The 19,177-nt window shown below is 45.4% G+C and overlaps 1 protein-coding gene across 2 annotated transcripts in view; it reads right to left on the minus strand.

Moving 5' to 3' along the window:
- The window catches only part of kmt2e (lysine (K)-specific methyltransferase 2E), a 31,100-nt gene extending 14,209 nt beyond the window's left edge, over positions 1 to 16,891 (minus strand). For both annotated transcript variants that reach the window (XR_008810011.1, XM_056276477.1), the window contains exons 1-6: positions 16,610 to 16,891; positions 6,357 to 6,541; positions 2,239 to 2,350; positions 1,510 to 1,739; positions 922 to 1,061; positions 5 to 186 (exon numbers count right to left, since the gene is read on the minus strand). Coding sequence is in view for 1 of the 2 variants with exons in the window: in XM_056276477.1 (XP_056132452.1) it covers positions 5 to 186; positions 922 to 1,061; positions 1,510 to 1,739; positions 2,239 to 2,350; positions 6,357 to 6,427 (735 nt within the window). In the remaining variant the exon portion in view is untranslated. The remainder of the gene's footprint in view (positions 1 to 4; positions 187 to 921; positions 1,062 to 1,509; positions 1,740 to 2,238; positions 2,351 to 6,356; positions 6,542 to 16,609) is intronic.
- Between the last annotated feature and the right edge of the window lie 2,286 nt (positions 16,892 to 19,177).

A 19,177-nucleotide genomic window follows, 5' to 3' on the forward strand; every position in this document is an offset into this window, starting at 1 on the left:
AGACCTTTTTGGCTCGGGCAGAGGCTGCAGGAGGCTCCTTTTCTCCACTCCTCTTGCGCTTTTTGTCAGTCTGCTTGTTGCCAAGGCGCCCGGTGGTCAGGGTGATGGTGGTGGGCGTGTGCTGAAAGGCTGAATAGAGCTCCAGTGGCACCTCATCTCCACTCTCTGTAGCACTTGTGTCCCCATCTGGATAAATAACAAACAAATAATGTATTCAGTTGTCATTAAGGGACACTTAACAATTCAAACGGTAACTGTCTTCCATTCAACTTAAGAGACAGGTTGATAACAAATCTTTAAACAAAGTCAAAGTTTAGTAAGTTGTGAGAAGTGAAGATGAGATGAAATCAATGTCTTATTGAGTTATCGGCTTTGCTATCAAAATAATGTTGGTCATGTTGGTGCACTGGTACAAAATAAAAGGGGTGATCCAGATGTAAGGGACAAAAATCCAATATTCCCCACCTACGTTTAGTCTTCCGAATGCTCATATTTTTGAAGCTGCAATTTGTCAGTGGTCCTGCAGGTGTCACTGTGTCTCAGGTTGGAACTGAACAAGACCTGACTTGGCCTGCAGGATGTAGAGGCTGGGCCCTGATAAAGCCATTGACTGCACTGCTCACCAATAAGAATACCATTTACTGCAGTAAGGAAGGCAACGAAAGCAGAACTGAGAAATCTATGCTCTGTAACAGAAACACCGCCTAGATACTTTCACTTGGTCATTGATTTTAAAAGTGGGTAGCATGCGGCACTTCAGGAAAGGGAATATTTGCCAATAGGAACCTCATCTTTGCTTTTTCGTAATCTCGGCTTTTTTGTTGTAATTTTTTTCAAAGTAGAACAGGAGTACATGCAAAGTCATGCTCCCTGAGTTTCAAGGCACCAGAGCCTTGACATCCATCTACATGCTCCACTTACCAGACAGACTTTCTCGTTTCCTGGTCTGCAGCAAAATGGCCCTCTCCCTGTCCAGGTGTCGTGGTTGGCAGCGCTCACACAGGTAAGTCTCAGGGATGTTCTGCCTGTCGATGCCCATGCAGTCTATATGCTGCCATGCACTGAACAACAGAACACAAAGCAAAGCAGAAGGGCTTTTAATAATCATTCTCTGTAAATAATAGGTTCCTTCAGAAATAGCCCAACCCAAACACAAAAGTACCTGCACGTGGACTTGGTATATGTCTGTGAAGACGTTTCGCCTTTAGCTCTGACAATGACTCCACAGAGGATAAATTCTGAGTCTCATCTCCAGCCAGTCAGACTAGCTTGGTCTAGTCAGAAAGGCACGAACTGAGGAAGCCTCTTGGATGAGAGGCGAAACATCTTCACGGATATATACCAAGTCCAGTTGCACTTGATTCAACTCCTTTGGATAACCATGACCTGGATGAATGAGAACATTCACAGACATACCTGCACATGGTTTTTCAAAACTCAACCCATCCAACCTCCCCAAAAGCCTGATACAGCAGAAGGTGTGGCTTATGACCAGTGCTGAAATCTTACCTGCACTTGTCACAGCAGATCATGTAGCCATCGTCATGGGTGAATCCGCAGATACAGCGGGTGATGTCAGCCCCGTAGCTGCTGTCCTCCGAGGTGCTGAGCGTGGTGCCCCTGGATGCCTCGTCCTGGGCCCCTGGCACAAACAGCCCCCCCTCACCCTGCCGGATCAGCATAGAAGGGGGAGGGGAGGCTGGCGGAGTAGGTGGGGGCCGTGCCCCATAGTTATGGTCCTGATGGAGAAAGGAGAGAACATAGATGATGTTAAGGATCCCCTACTGTAAATAAACAAGGTTCTCTCACAGTTGAATCACAAAGCAGTCTAAACAGTTTGGTAATATATGTTGAGTTCAACATGTGCTTCTATGAACTGTCACTACCAAGTGACTCAAAATGAACTATTATAGTTAAGAGAACCCCCATAGACACACATACACACAATTTAAAATTTTCAAAGTTAGCTAAGCTCAATGGCTAATGAGGTGATCAATTAGTGCTTTAGGCAATCTGGACAATTGACTGTACACAAAGGTAGCATTTAAACACAGCAGAGAGGAAGGAGACTATGTTCTGCATGGACTGAGAGGACCAGTGTTCCATTTCAGTCTGGATGAGAGCTAGCCACTTGCTCGCTCATCTGATAATATGCAAGGGAGGATGCGCCCATGGTATGTATGTAGGTCAAATATAAGAATGTGAGTGGAGGCTGAGTGTGTTTTTGTGTGTACTTACAGCGTAAGGCAGGCCGATGTAGCTGTGGGAATGGTGGGAGCTACTGCTGTAGATCTGGTGAGGGTAGTTTGACTTTTCCACCACCACGGGGCTAGCCTCCACTGATTCTGGTCTGTGGGCAGCAACACACATGGAGGAACAGAGTTACAGAGAGAACTAAAATCATACACTAAAAACCCATCACAGCAAAACTGAGGACACCTATTATTCTCTTCCAATTGTGTGAGAAGAGCAGCTGTGTGAGACTGCTTAGGAGGGGAGCAGGCCAGCGTTGGTGACACAGAGTGACAGTGGCATGAGCATGACTGTGTATGCGTGCCAGGGCTACGACAGTCAGACTGTTTGGGGCCAGAGGCAGTCAAAGGCCTTCACACATAAAACTATGCCCTGTGTGCTGTCATATCACTTTAGCTGGAAAGCACAAGCCTTAAAGCCAGGCAAAAAGCAGAATGAAGAAGCCTAACTCTCTCTCCCCCTCTCATAAAAATGCATTCATTACTAAGAGCATACCAAACCGGTAAATCCACTTTCCTCAGAAGGCAGAGAGCCAGTTTGGCTGTTTGAGAACAAGTCAGCCTTATTGTGACATGATTAATCTAGTCTTTAGTGGCAGGGGCAGCTAGCTCTAAAGGAAGATGAAGTGGGACTTACAAAAAGAGATGACAGCAGACAAGATATCAATGGATTAAAGAGTAAAGTAGCAAGGAGAGAGAGGAACTGAGGAGAGATTGGGGGCCACGAATCAAGCCGAAGCATTTGGCAGGGAAACAGAGGAAATAACCGAATACCAAGATGAGCCTTGTTGGTTATCCATGTGCTGGTTAGGTACACACATACAAGTCCATGGTTCAGTAATTTGAAAATATCACCAAATCCATCCATTCTCAGTGAGTCCTGCCCAGACTACTGCTTCAAGGTCACAGAGATAGAAAACCCCTCAGGGTGCATTTGACTGTTAGACTTGCTTGCTTGCACACCCCTCTCACTCATACCTCAGCAACTAACTCACCAACTCAAACCTCCATGGCGGCTGAAAGGCTCTGCCAGCAATCTTTAGTGGATAAGGCCAACTACTTGAACAGAAAAAGCTCACTGAGCACACAGGAGGACAGCCTTTCAGGTACACTGACTGCGATGAGAACAAAAAAGACTGTAGGGACTGTGAACAGGCTCTGGAGCATTTCAGTTAAGCTTACACTGTTCTCCTTTACTTTCTCTGTGGCACTGAATGACAAAATAACAGATATTTTGAAGAGCGTTTACTTTAGGGAAAAGCAAAGTTAGCACTGCTAAGCCCCAAGAATACAAAGGATAATCCCATGGAACCGTTGTTCTAATGAGGGTGTAATATGTCTGCCTGTCAAATACAAACACAACCACACTTTTTCAAAGCACAAGCCTATTCCCTCCTTCCCAAACTCTCGCCCCTCTGAAAGTGTTGTCCATAGGTAAAGTGGTGATACAGTACCTGCCGCAGCCTCTATCCTATCAGCCCTTGTGCTCTTGTAGCCTGCGCCAAGAGTGATGTGCAATACTTCCTGCTCAAGTATTCACTGGCAAAGTGAAAACTCACATGGGGTGCATGCATGAGGTTTGGAGGCGTGCCCAAGGGAAGGCATGTGTACGTGTGTGGGAACATCAGTCTAACCGCCACACAAACTTCTGTAAACGTTCAAGACCGGAGAACGCCCTCAAACGAAATTGGGAAATCTTTCAAATGTACAGCAGCACATGTTGAAAGCTCTTTCACTTTCAGCCATAAATGATTCAACACAATAACATTTATACTTCGTATTAAAAAGGATGGAAGATCTGGTATGGGCATGCATTGTGTTATTAAGGGGGAAATAAATTCCTTAATAATTAAGATTTCTTAATTGGGTCAGGACAACGTCTCCACTGTATTTAACTGTATTCTTGTACCTTGGTCCCACTGAGTGAATAAGAGAACCTTTTGAATGACAAGTTTGCAAGTGAGTATGTGTGCTTTGACTACATGTGTATGCCACTGGAAGGAATTTATTTCATTATTTTGCCTTCCCTTCTGAGAAGTGGAGAGGAAGAACTAGAGAATCAGGGTTTATACATGACACCTTACACAGGGGGGTGGCTACAGATGGTACAAGCAAGTCATAACCAAACCCCAACCCAAACAGCTACAGGGCTGCAACAGCAACGGTAAAGACAAAGAGAGTGCATGAGAGGGAGGAAAAGAAAGAAGTAGGAATGAATAGACAAAGCAATTGTATGGAGTTTCGATTTAATTGACACCTAGCTAGACGTGCTAATCATAGCCGAGACAGCTCGAGAGAGCAATCAGTAAGGAGCGGATGTCATTTGAAAGGCAAGGGTTCAGATACGCACACACTCAGGACAGACACACACTTAGTGAAGCGGCGTACAGGGCAAGTGGTGAGGATGGAGAGAGAAACGGAATGAAAGGAAAAGAGCAGTGCTGCACAGCCAGAGGCAACGCCTTCTCCCCAAAAGGGCTTTAAATCGTTGCCATGGCAACACTCCATGTTCTGGCAGCGTGCGCGTGCACGCTGGGCTCTGCGTGCCACTTGAGCAGGACGCACAACTCCCAACTATCTCATACACATAGCATTAGCCAACAGCTGGTCAGGGTGCCACAGGCTTTAGGGGGGATGTGGAAAGAATATGACGCTGTTCTTCTGGTCAATAGCCTGCATTGTTTCTCTACACTAGGCTTGCACATCAACAATACTAACCTCCACACTAGTCTGTTAAGTGTGTGCCTGTGTATGTGGTGTGTCTAGCTCTGCTTTGGTCTGGATGGCACCTGCACAGCAGCTGGAGGCCATTTTATAGCTTGGTAAATAAATACTTTTAAATGAACTTGGAGCAGGGAATCAGACTTCAGACCATGGGCAGAAATAGAGAACAGAGGTGAGTGCAGGAGAAAAGTGAAGGTGGCAGCAAGGTCCAGGATACAGACAGCCCTGAAAGAGCTCACTGGAGAAGAGGGGGTAAGGGGGGGGGGCGCACCAGGACCATTTAAGACGCCTTAACCATGTGAGGGCCACCTGTCACTCAACTCTGTGTCCATGGAAACAGACCGTGCACAGCGTGGGGTGGAAGGCGGGGAGTGAGGGAATGTTACCATGGCAACACAAGCTATCGCGGCAACAGCTCTTCTCTCTGCCTTTTAAAGACACACGAGCCCAGTTATTAGCCGATGACGTATTTCTGTTACTATTTAGTGATAGGAGAACCTCTCGCTTCATTTATTTCTCTTGAAAAAGCTACAGCAAAGTCCTTGACAAGACTTTGGAAACCAATTGTGGGGGGGTTGTTGCTATGGCTTCATTCACCAGAATGCAGTAAACATGTGTGCCATTAACTACACATGCTTTACCAGACAATTAGATTAGGACAACAAGTTTCCTATTTTACTACACACAGGGATGGTTCTGAACTGAGGAACTATAAATAAATCAATATGTTTGTCTCACTGCCAGATTTGTGTGGATAAGTGTAGTTAATAGCCATATATTGTGAATACCTACACAATGAGTTATGGGGGAGAGAGTGTGAATGGGAGTGTATAATAGCTGTCAAAGTGGAACTGAACATTAGAGCAGACATCAGTGTTATAGGGCCTGGCCTCAATGAAATGACCACAAATTCTCTTCCCATTAACAGAACTCATCTATAGGTGCAGGAAGATCAATGCAATGCAAAGAAATGGAAATGACTCCTCATTTCCATTTAAGGTAAGTCAAAGAAGAATGAAAGAATAGAGAGCATGTTGGGTCAGATGCTGAGGCAGAAAGGAGTGACGTTACAATGCAAGAGAGTGTGATCTAGATAACTACTTGTGGAAAAGTACAAATCTAAGGACTTAGAATGACAGTAGAGGCCATGTGAAAGGAAAGCACATTGGGGGAAATGAGACAGGATAACATAGAAATGAGTTTAAGTTGGAATAAATCCTTTGGGAGAAATAGAGTGGATGCCAGTCTCTAAAGACGTGGGGGTGAAAGTTAAAAATAAGAATGAATGAAGAGAGGAGCGAGGGGGGAAGTAGAAGGTGAGAATGAGGAAGTCTTGGTTTGACTAGTCTAACTAAGCATGTGTGTGTTTCTATTACTCACTCTGAGCCTGCAGCCATGTCCAAGTATGAGGTGTCTGCTGTGTCCACCCCTACTGGGATGACTATGCTCATGACGTTCTCTGCTGATAAGTTCTTGTCCTACTGAGTCCAGAACATAGGAGTCCAACACACTGAGGCATGCCAGCCACAGCACTCATTGCAGACATCTAAGTGCATCCACAAGGCCTGAAAACACAAGAGGGAAAAAAGATGACAGAGAGAGGGAGAGGAAAAAGAATCATTTAATATTGAGCACCAACATAAGTAATAGCATGAATATATGATCAAAATTTTAGGGCTTCAGTCTTCTTTTTCTTTTTTTACTAAGAACAAAACCCTTGTCAGGCAGCAGTGGAACAAACCTGCAATTACTAATCATACTGAAAACAGGGCATTTCCAGTGCACGTTGTTTCATGATTCATACTTTCATACTAGTGAAATCAAAACCAAGATAACACAGGCAACATTATCATTTGACAGGAAATTCCCTCTGACAAAAGCAGTCAACTTTAGCTAGCTCAGGTACTGATTGATCAAAGGGAGATGTGACATTCTAAGGTCAAGTCTTAACTGCTGTTGTGAACTGCGCAAGTGCGACCTCTGCACAGTCTGTAAGGGTGCAGGAAGTCGAACTGTTAGAGTCCTCCCACAGGGGGGAGCAAGAGAACAGAGGAAAAACAGCCCACCATGAAAGGAAGGAGAGGAACGCAATAAACACACAGAAGCCACCCGCACCCCACCGAGGAGAACTATTCTATCCAGGACACTTGAGAGACATACACACTCATGGTATTGGGATATGCGCATATAAAATCCTTCTACATTACAACTGGAGCCCCAAACAGTTTGTTCATTTAAATGCATTGCCTATCATATGTCTCCTTCTCCTGCAATGTGGATGGACAACACAAACTGAAAGATGGAAGTCGTCAATAATTAACCAAATTTGGTTTAGGGCAATGGAAGCATTCTATGTAGGAGGTAGTTTGAAGTTTATTTGCAAAAACAAAACCTATAGATTAAAACTGGAGAACATCTTATGCAGGGCAGTGACAAGCATATTAACCATTGCATTTGTGTCCGATGTGCGTCCAGACAGGAGCATATGTGGCGGTGTGGGTGCCCCTGATACAGAGAGCTCTGTTGATAAGCAGGATTAGTGGGAGGGACAGATGCCGAGACAAAATAGGCTGGAGGTCACACCTCCGCCTGCCCATGCACTCTGGGGCCAAACAAAGGCTCAGATCACAGCTCAGAATATGGATGGGAGAGGGGCTCTAGAGCAGGAATACATCTTATATATATATAGTGGCACAACACCCTCAGCAAGCAATAACACACCATCAGACAAAGATTTGCCTGTACATGCCCATGGAGGTGTCAACCCTTTGGCCTGAGCATGTCTTCTGAACCCCCCCCCCCACACACACACACACACACACATCTCCCTCTAGGAAAGATATTTCATTAAAGGGGCAAGCTGTCAACCTTCACTGCACTGCCTTTATCCAGAGAACTCTCATAATTCCCAGAAAAGAAAGGCTATGGCAACATTTAAGCTGGGTTTTGATTTCTCAAATGGTAAAACGTTTAACATTGCAATATCCGTTGACTCAAAAGGAGCACAACTAATTAGCTCGCTGCAATATAACCGAGCTGAGCATGTAATCGCTGAAAGAACTATAAATTCTTGTAAACGACAGTGATGTACATCATGCTACTTGTTCGGCTTTGTGAAGGGTAGAGCACAATTACCATCAGGACTGGTCAGAAGAGAAAACAGCTGTCAGCTCCAGGCCTAATAAATAGGAGGGTTAAGACCCATGAGTGTGTGCATCATCCAGGGTTACTGTTTGGACCACTGGCTCCAGCCACCCCGTCACATTGAAAGGTGTTTGAAATGTTCTTGTTAGGCATTTGAGCTGTATCACAAGGTGGTCTTTTCGATGGAAACCAATTTTTACCAGAACACTTCGGGCAGTCTTCCACAAACACTGAAATAAGAGACCTTTCCCATTGTATTATCTGAAAGACTTCTCCGTATGTTTAGAGCTGATAAATAAGATTCTCTGTCTGTCTTCCCATCCAATCGGTCCGTTTCTTCTTCAGCTAGGGAACCCTGCTGTCACTGCTAAGGAATTCACACTAACTCAGACACACACGCGCACACACACACAGATAACCCCCTTGCTCCGGCCTTACAAGCATTCCTCTTTAAAGAGGCTCTCAGAGGAACAGCAAGCAAACAGTACAAACACACACAGACCCTGTACTGTGGCCAGACACAGTCAAGACTGACAAGAGGGGGGTGGAAAAAAAACAAGTACAGTACAGCAGCATTCCTGACTAAATCTGAGCTGTGACTGCCTCCGTTGGCTCCTCCCAGTTCCTTTAGCAGAGCTGTCCGTTACACCAGGGAAATGCTGCCAAAAAAAGGAAAAGAAAAGGAGCGAGAGAGAGAAAAAAAACATTCCCCCCCCCCCTCCCAATCACCCCACCCGTCCGGATTTCTCTCCCTCCTCTGTACACTTCCTAAATTAACCTGGGAGCACAGCACAGAGGAAGGGGAGTGCCGCAGACATGGCTCCTAATTACAAGGAGACCGGGAGAGACCATTTAAAGCCACCTTCAGCCACATCCACTGCCGTTATAGAAACAAGAGGACAGAGAGGTGGGGACAAGCAGCATAAGGCGAGGTCAGGGAGAAGAGGGAGAGAGAATGGGAGACACACAGCAAAAAAACGACCATGGCAAAGAACAAAGCCGCGGAGAGGAAGTAGAGGTTTACTATTGCTCTGTGGTCTTTTTTTTTTAATCTCATTATCCTCTCTCCACCTTTCACAGCTTCTTTATGGACAGATTTGCCAGTGCTTTAGAAATCATCCAACGCCTCTGCAGTTCGGAAGGCGGCAGGGTGGGGGAGGTGTTCATGGGGTCTGTCTGACAGTGACGCTACACAGCCTTGGACCTGGATGGACTCTGGGTGGCAGAGTGGAGCACAGCATAATCCAGTCTCCGCTCCCCCCCCCCCCCCGCCCCTTCCTCCTCGGCGAGGAGACACAGTCACGTCATTGTGTAGGGAATAACTCTCTCCTTTTAAGACAGAAACGCACTGAAGTCGGTGAGGGAAAACCCACACCATCTCTCACACCCCATACAGCCACACGCAAGAGCTCCCTCTACCTCCTCGGTCGTTCTCAACTGCGTTTTCATTCTCATTTTCGCAGCCAAGTATCTGCAGTTTAGTTTTTTTTTTCCGGCAGCAAGAACAGCGAGGGAGAGGGATTCCAACTGAAACCCACTGCCCCCCTGCCAAGCTGATGTGACATGATACTATCCTCATGGCTGGCTGCAATGACTCAGCCTATGAACACACACATAAAACACACACACAAATGCAGTCATGTACACAGGAAGCGTGCCCCAGATGGAATGCAGGCACAGCCCTCTGTTTCAGGGTACCCACAGTGGGACACATCGTATCAGCTCTGGCTTTCATAAGTCTTTGTGCCCATACCTGCCAGCCCCCCCCCCTTGCACTCCAGCACCGAAAGGTGAAGTCATACATCAATACCGCAGTGGATATGGATGTGTATGTAAGCACAAGCAACTCAAGCGGTCATTAAGAGGGAGGAGAGGACCAATAGCTCAAGGGAATGAAATCTAGGTAAAAGCAGATGACTAGGAGACAGCGATGTTGCCCTGCTCAGACCTGTTTTGCAAAATACCCTAACAGGTATATAAAGTAGACAATAACGGCCAAAGGAAAACAACAAAGCCAGCTGACACAAAATGGAAAGAGGGAAGACATACTGCCTTCAAAGATTCAACACACGCTCGTTTTAGACGGGGCATAGAGCTTTCAATCTCACAAGTAGCTTGACACAGACACCAAGCTTAGTCGTTTTACTTAACTGTAAATATAGAGCCTGCTTTATAAAGCTCAACAGCCTGCAGTACGATGGTGGTAATAAATTGCTTGAGTGAAAGGCTATAGGACATAGAATCCCAATAAAACAAACAAGGTTGGAAAAGTAACTCATCTTTTCTTAGACTTTTAGGGTGTGAGGGAGTTTAAGTCAGCTAGAGGGTCTGGCAAGTGAGCTAGAGCAGCCCCCCAGTATTCTGAGCAATAACTGTTCAGGAGAGCCCCCCCCTCCCCCGAGGGTGCCACCCCCGTTTTATTTCACTAGGAGACTCAGGGAATATCACAACCATTCTATGTGTGGTGAAGGAGGAGCACTACTTAACACTTTGAATTAGACTGGGCTAGCTGACAACAACAAACTCCTCGATTCACATCAAGGCGCTTATCTGTCCAATCTGTGCAATTGGCCATGGCGATGTCAAATATGACATTGTCCCTCAGATCTGGAGAGTTGCCATGGGTATCGGAGGGTTGAGCAGACGCATATGCATTTGAGTGCTGATTACAGCATTTGCAGAATGCACTGTCCATCTAAGTAATGTGTGAGCCATGTCAATCCGTCTGTCTGTATATCTATATGTGTGGCTAAGGAAGCAAGGGAGGGGCTAGCCATTACAGTCCACAGGGCATCAGAACAGCAAGAGCCACTCAGGCCCCATTACGGCAGTGTTCCATGATCAATTTCACGCTTGGCTCACAATGATGTTACGTCAGCACTATCCATACCACAACCCACCTCCCTCCCTGCCCAAACTCCCAGCCTGCTCTGCACCACTCCACTTGGTGCTGGTGTAACACAGCAGCAGCAACACAGTAACAGGAAACAGGTTGAGGAGCAGCAACAAGGCTACAGCTGCAGCAACCTTGGCCCTTGAGCCACCTGTCACGGATGTAGCTTGGTACCTAAAAGGGCCATTATAGAGGGATCTGTTACAGCCCAGCTAGCAGCACAAAAACAGATCACCTGAGCCCTGATTTCTCCTTCTCCCAGATGGGAGGCCACGTGACTGCATTGGGCCTCAGAGCCAGGCAGCTTTGCCTGTGGGTCTCTCAGGGTCTGGGTTCCACATAGGCAAGAGCACTGGAGACCAAGCTACAACCACAAAGTTTTGCTCTGAAAGGTGTGTACCTGCACAGTGATTCCACCATTTCAGGATGGACTCTTGTCAGGGGAAAGAGGAGAATGTATAAACAACAGGGTGTTACTCCAAGCAAGAGGGGGGAGAGTGACATAGAAAGTCAATAGACTGGCCTTCTATTTCAACAGTACAGCAAAAGATGCCATGTGCACTCACTTTACTTCTTTATTGTGGCTGTCTGTCTACTGAATACATGGAAATGTTATTTTAATCCCTTGCGACTTCCTTGATATGTGGGCACCAGTGAATATCTTAAGGTTGGGGTGAAAGAATAGGTGTGCTATTAAAAATATTTATGTCTGTCCACCACCTGCTGCACTGCTCTGTATCTGCAGAAGGAGAGAGAACGTGATAGGTAATCTCACTTTCCTTTCTTTGTCAACAAAGCAAACAAATAGACAGTGTTGTTCAATGCAACAGGGCACACACTCAGTCAGCCAGGTATTTACAGCTGTAAGCTGTATGATCCTGAAGAAAGAGCAGTATAGACCTAGGGAATTGAAACACTTACACAATAATACAAGCATAGTATTGTGATCAGAAGATGGCCAGTTTTCATTCGAAAACAAACGACCGATATTTTATTTTTTAATAACAAAAGCTAAAAATGTGAGTTACTACTAAGGAACTGGCCTTTTAAGAGGGAGGGCTAGGTGGCAGGGGATTTTGTGTATTATGAAGCAGCCTCTGATTAGACACAGTAGGGCCCTCGCTCATCTAGTATTCATACCCTGTCCACACAAGATGTAGACCCTTTGCCATATTCAGAAAAGCTGAACTAGTCCACTCTGCTACTGCTACCTGAGCGAGGTCTATACTTAACAGGTAGGTAATCTTTCTAATTGCAGAATTCCTGTTGGTACTTGCTGACAATGGAAAAACAAATTATACCCATTCTGTACCCCTTTCTTAAAAGGAGCACAAGCACAGAGTAACCTTGATTTGGATGAGTGATGTAGAGGATGTGAGAAAATATCAAAAATTAATCATATAGCCCTTTGGGATTAGATGCCTCACACTATCCAATTCCACAGAGGATAAAAATACAGAAGGCTTGGAGGCCTATGCCATGAAGCAGAATGGACCCTATATAGTATGCCCTCACTATTGACAGAGACTTCTGGGTCTGTCACATATGTGTGACAGACCCAAAAGCAAATCAAAGGCATCAATCTTGGGAGTGCCAGTCATCTGTTAGCTTGGTGAGACAACTTCCTCACAGAACAGCTGCACAGCTTCAATTGTGGAAAAAAAGCATAACTCTGCTTTCAGCTTCACTTGTGGGGGAAGAAAAAGCATAACTCTGCTTTCAGCGTCACTTGTGGGGGGGGGGACACAACTCTTTGCTTTTGGCAGTTTCGGCTCACATTAAAAGAGGCAAATACATGTCTAATAGCAACCTCTACTGATTTGCTTGTCTTTCTTAGTGAGGAAGGAAAGGAAGACGCAACAAGGGCATGCCTGGCAACAGTCACGAACAGGCATTTGAGCATCAGAGTGCCAAAGTTTGCACCATGGGTCTGTCACCATCTTGCCACTTGAGTCGACTGGGATGAAGAGACAGAACTGTGTTGCAGCATAGTGTAAGAGCCCAAGGGACGAACTGGGACCTAGCCTAATTTGGTTCCTAAAATGTTTTCATTCTTCTAGCATTCTTTTTCAGATGAGTCCTGACTTACAGTCACCTTGTAGGATAACCAAGGTAATGCAACAAAAGAACCAGAAAACCAAGCCACAGAAACCATTAAAAGGCATAAACAACCGGGGATGATTTCATTTGAGATATGCAATATAGTCCAGAAGTGTTAATGTTGTCAAAGGTGAAAGCACTTCAAATGTGGTCCTTGGCCTAGAGATATAAGACCATATCAAACAAAACCTGACCATTCATTTTCACACCAAGTTTGAGGACTGCTTTCATGATTGACATTTGCTGTGAGCTTGTAAGAAACACGGGGGGGGGGGGCATAAAGACAGTAGGGGGCCTTTGTCAGTGTCTATGGAGGGTAACAGAGTCACAGCTGTTGTTTCATAAAACTGACCCTGTCCACCCAACCCCCAAAAATTCATTACAGGGCCCAGGTAAGAAACCAGCTTGCCAGTATGAGAAGTCTCTTTTCAATGAAAAAGAAAAACCTTTGAATGATGAATATCAATAAAAACACAGTGGTTATTCATTATGGGGGCTAAGTCAAATGATGTGACTCGTGTATTCTGAATCATTCTTGTTCTACCACTCCGGACGAGTATCTACCCTCTTCCCAATCAGATGGATTGATCTTAAAAACTGCCACTAAATAACTGTCATAACTGACCCAATGTTTTGATTCACCATGCAGAACACAAGCAAGCTAAAAAAAAGGGCATAAACTCAAACCAAATGATGTGGGAAGGCATTGGGGATACATAGTCACAATGTTGTGAAGTTATTTTAGATAAATCGATCGATAGATAGACTTTATTGTCCCCCTGGGGAAATCTGACATGGACTCTACAAAACTAGACCCGTCAACAATTCAGCTGCTAAAGCGTTAGACGGCAGCGTGTCTGTTCCCTCACTCTAACCCAACTATATCAATTCATGGAGGAACATGGGGCCGAGGGAACATAGTGGGGCTGACCCCGCGTTAAGACTGCATTCTCACAGTATTTGAACGAGCCTGTATAACTAGAGACGCCGCGGCAAGTTGTTGGATTCAAAATAACAAGGGGATTGTTGTTGCCCGACACCACATAGTAGCATTTAACTTTTGGTAACGTTAAACAACACTCCACAACAACTGAAATCACAATAAAAACGGGAGAATCATCTTATTGACGTGACGCATGCTATACGGTCCCCATTTCTTGGCGTTGATAAGAAAAGACCTAATAGCCGGCGACAATCGCAATCGACCGAGTCAAAAACCGTCGTCAGAAAGGGGTTATAACGGTGGCTTTATGCCTTGATATTAGCTAAAATAAAATGTAAATGTTGTGTAGTTGCGTTCCAGTGAGTGTGTCGGCGCTGCAGTCTGATCTACCGATAGGGGTGTGGATATTATGTTACCACAACACCCTGGTCCAGTCGCCATTTTCAGAACGCTTTTCTAAGGACAGAAGACAATCGTGTAAACCAAGGGAACCACGCCATGGCAAGAAAATCCCCCAAGAATGCTCAGCCGTCTTTTTTTCCTATCTTTTTTTAACATATTCTTCCTTAAGTATCATTATGTCGGTACATTCTCCGGATTGCTTTATTAAGATTTGAGTTAGGTCTTCGAGACCAAAGCCAGTAAAGCTAAATGCTAGCAATTATGGGCAACGATGACTCTTCGGGTATGCGCCGCATGCTGGATAAAACACCATGTCTTGTCAGATTAGCCAGCCAATTATTACATACTGTTAACATTTGTGGGTTAACTTGTCACCACTCGTTATGAAAAAACAATGCCAGTCGCGAAACACGTCAAACTACGACGTTTTGGGAAAAAGATAAAATAAATAAATAAATAAAGCATGCAGTTGGTTTTGGCCTGTAATGACTAACGGGTGCAACTGCGAGGCTAACAGCAGCCAGCTAACAACATAATGCGTGGTGTGTTAACGTTAGCCGAGGGAGAACCGACACGACCGAGGTGGATTACTTTGGTTCGTCACAGACAGGAGCAGCATCGGTGTAGTGAGGTCAAGGCGAGCAGTAAAACCCAAAAGCCTCTTTAATTTCACCCACATCGGGTCAAGCACGGCAGTAAACGTGCACAGGAATAGTTTGTGTTGGCTAACGTTACCGACATATATATTTACTTTGTAGCAATAATGTAACGGTGACCAAAGTGAGCATCCCCTCCCCCACGTTTGCTGCATTTCAACAACATACAACTTGAATCTCGGGTGGCCAGGAAACGCTCAATGTATCCCATAATAGAATTATAGACGGAGTTTTGTAACACAAAGCATCAGTTCATCGTCAAACATGAGACAGAGCCAAATGTAGTCTTGACGGTACTACGATTTGACATAAGTCTTGGCATAAGATCTTTGTCAGTGCAGCCACTTATTGGAACAGCTTAGATCGATCTTCACTGTACGTTATGCCCAATACAACACATATCTTGATGTTTCCACGCATAAAGAGCCACTTGTTGTCTTTCTGGCTTTGAACAGTGACATTGTTTGAAAAACCTATGAACGGAAAGGAGGCTCTGCTTGGGGTCAGCATGGCCGACGGAGATGTAAATGTATAACTAAAATCTAATATTTACAGGCCAGTATGACACTGTGTTACAAACATGGTACTAACGTAACGCAGGCGAACCAAATAAAAACGGGCTATTTAGTTAGCTGCTCAAGTTGTTTCTGGGCCGAATAGATGCTACGATCGTACGTTTATATCGGATTTATCAGAAATACAGCTGCGAGACAATCAAGGTTTCCTCTCCAAAACCAAACAAACAGCTGGGAGATGCGAGACAATCAAGGTTTCCTATTCAAAACCAAACAAACGCTACAAAACTCTGCGCCATAACGTCTGTGGTGCCACTGTGTCAATTCGTTGGGTCAATTTTACACTTGGACAAAAAGCCCGTTCTGTTTGACTCGGAAAGCGAGATCTTGGATGACGTTTGCTAGGTTTTTGGAGGCATGTTAGACGTGTTAATTGATGGCTGACTACACTAAAAAGAAGCGTTTGAGTTACACCTCTGCTTTTGGAGAAATTCGCTGTAAACAATAGTTTCGTCCACTGCTAACGTTTTAACTCTGACAAATGCTTCTCTAGATTTGAAAAATCGAGGTGTCGAGCTGCACAAACTATATAATATCCCGTTGTCCTTTATAGTGACGTCTCTTGTATTGCCCCAGTAAAGTCAGTCCTATTCAGTCTTGTAGAGCTAATCTCAGCTAGCAGCGTGCGCTAGCTAGCATAGTAGATTCTTAGGTTGTTATTGTTCGAAAACACGAAATTGACAAATCGGTGAGTTACGTTGTTTAGATAAGAATACACTTAAGCGTCATTCTTATTTCAAAAACGCACCTACGTGCAGACGCAGACAACGACTTCAACTTAACTAGCTACCAGGCTAACGCTAGCTGGTACCTCAACTAGCCAGCATCAGCATGATGTGCCTGGCCAAGTAGCCTACCTAAAGCAAACTGTTTTATTGCGATTCTGCCGTGTAGTCCAAGTGAAACGTAGATTTACTCACCGTTTATGTCCACTATAGAAAGCCTTAGCAAAGAATAAGGGGAGCCGGGTGAGACCCCGTCGCTCTACACACAGCCTCCACAACCAAAACAATACTATGTCCACACACTGCAGATGACCAGTAACGCTTTAAAACGTTTGGGTTCAGAGTTGTCCCTCAACGAGTCTTCTCCTAATGAAATTCTCTTGCTTTTTGCTGCTAACGATGGTCCAATTTTGACCTAAGGTAAAACTCCGAACCGTTAAAACTATACTCTGCCAGCGCCGCCTGTTAGAAATTAGATCCTCTCACCGTCTCTTTTCGCAGTGTAAAAATGGCGGCCTTGGCAGGACCGTCGAGACTCCGCCTCCTCCTCCTCCTCTAGCCCCCCCCGCCCCTCCCATCCCCTTCCACAACCCTCCACATCCTGCGGGGCTACAGGCCCGGGTTTACAGGGGCACCGTGCCCGCCAGCAATGCGCGTCCACGTACAAACTGGCTAATTCCGTCAGCGCCACACGGGTTGATATACGCCGCATCGCCCAGGACTCTCGAAATGCCTCAGATGTATATTTGTTTGATGAGGGCAGTAGTGGTGAAACATCATTAGAGGTTTGACGTAGATTTCACCTGTTAGGTACTCGAAGAGCAAAGTTGCGTAGATATTTTCCGGCCTGGGGTAAACGGCCATGTGAGTTCACCACATAATGCAAATTGATGTAATTGACAAAAAAATTATCCAGTTTCACTTTTTAGTTGCCTCACGGCATTTTAACGGTGCAGTAGACTAGCAAATACGAAGTCATGTTTATATAGCCATGTTGTTTAGACTGTTTTGCAACTGTGTAGTTGTGCATTGTGGGAACGTTAGCGCCAGGATGTTTGGTTTAATTGCTGCTCCTTTCCCTCCTGTGTTTCCTCCGTTCCGCTGGTGGCGGAAAACCAGTTTTTTTTTTCATTCACTGGCGAAGTGTCGACAAAAGCCATCACAGAATCAATGCGGGGGGTCTTCGGGTTACCAGATGTGAAAGTGGTAATTCTAGATTTGAGAAATACGTCTCTCGAGGTGCACAAACTATACAATATCATGTTGTCCTTTGTGGCGACGTCTCTTGTGTTGCCCCAGTAAAGTCGGTCCTATTCAGTCTTGTAGAGCTAATCTCAGCTAGCAGCGCGCGCTAGCTAGCAAGGTAGAATCACAGGCAAGATGTGATTGAAACGTTCACTTTATTCGGTGTTGTCAGTAGACGTGAATGGATCGAGCATACATTTGGCCAATCACAGGTATAATCACGCATATTACACCAATGAATATAATATACTCTGCATTTTACGTTTAATATTCCTTTAAATTACCCACAGCCAGCTGCCGTGGCTGAAAATGAGCATCTAAATCCGTTATCCATCGCGCTAGGAGGTAACTAAATTCTTATGTAACCCCCATACACGAGACCAGCGCTTCCCTTATTGAGTTGACGTTTGGTTGGGATTAACTGGAAGTCACCAAAACAACTTAACATGGTCGAAAGCAGTGGGTAGTATTCAGCGCAGGGAATTACTTGCGCACACTGTAACGTCGTGCTTGCCTTCATAATATGTATATTCGCAATGTAGAGGTCCATTAAAAAATAAGCATGCAAACCGATTTGGCCAAATGCGTTTTTATCCATCTACACCAAATGTTTGCACCGTTCGTCAAGCAGATTCATTCCGGTGTATAAACTGGCTGCTGTCATCGTTTATCGGAAACCACTTCAACATGCCTGGAGATCAAGAGCGGCTGCGGCTGAGGACGGCTTCCCCTTTCCTCGTCAGTGGCGACCCTCCCCCCACTCCAGCATCGACCCGGCTCAACCGCATCCCCACGCACATGCGCACTGCCGACACTACGCTACGCCGCCGCTCGCAGGTTTGTTTGATGTAATACGGGTGGAGGTTAAACTGATCTACAGTAGTGATCATTCAAACCTGTGCAAGTAAGAAGATGCAACGAGGCAGCCTCTACAAAGGGTCATTACTTTTTCTTCTCTCCGGAAAGGACGCATTTGTCATGGCTACGTCTTTTGTTGCGTAGTGCGTGTTTTTTTTTCTTCGTAGGATCGTTCGAATTCATTTCTCAGGTCGCGGTTAAGAAGCGAGACCACGGTGTACACGACGAAAATGTTATTCGTCGATGTCTACATTGTCCTTGACTTATTGATGCGTGTATAAGTCATTTTTTTTGGGGGGGGGGAAATGGTTACCCTCTCATGACATCACTTAGAGAGAATGCGTGGGCGGGTCTGAGCTGCGAGGGGAGAGGGGCGCAACCGGAGAGCTATGGTGCTCGGACGCCATTAGGTAACGCCGTGGAGGATAAACGCGTATTTCATATAAAAGAAGTAACCGGGGGGGATGTAAGTCGGGGTTGTTCTGCAGGAGTATTTTTGCCCGTGAGAAATGTTTTTGCACTCGGTCGTATCCTGCGGAGGTCACACATTTTTTGGTCCGTTAAAGTCCCCAGCGTTAAATCGCTAGAGAAGATGGCGTCGAGCTTCGCTCTTCGTGCACTTTTTTTCTTGCGCGCCACCGCGGGCGGCGGCACCGTGCG

Source organism: Lampris incognitus, chromosome 3, assembly GCF_029633865.1.
Source record: "Lampris incognitus isolate fLamInc1 chromosome 3, fLamInc1.hap2, whole genome shotgun sequence".
Taxonomy (NCBI): domain Eukaryota; kingdom Metazoa; phylum Chordata; class Actinopteri; order Lampriformes; family Lampridae; genus Lampris; species Lampris incognitus.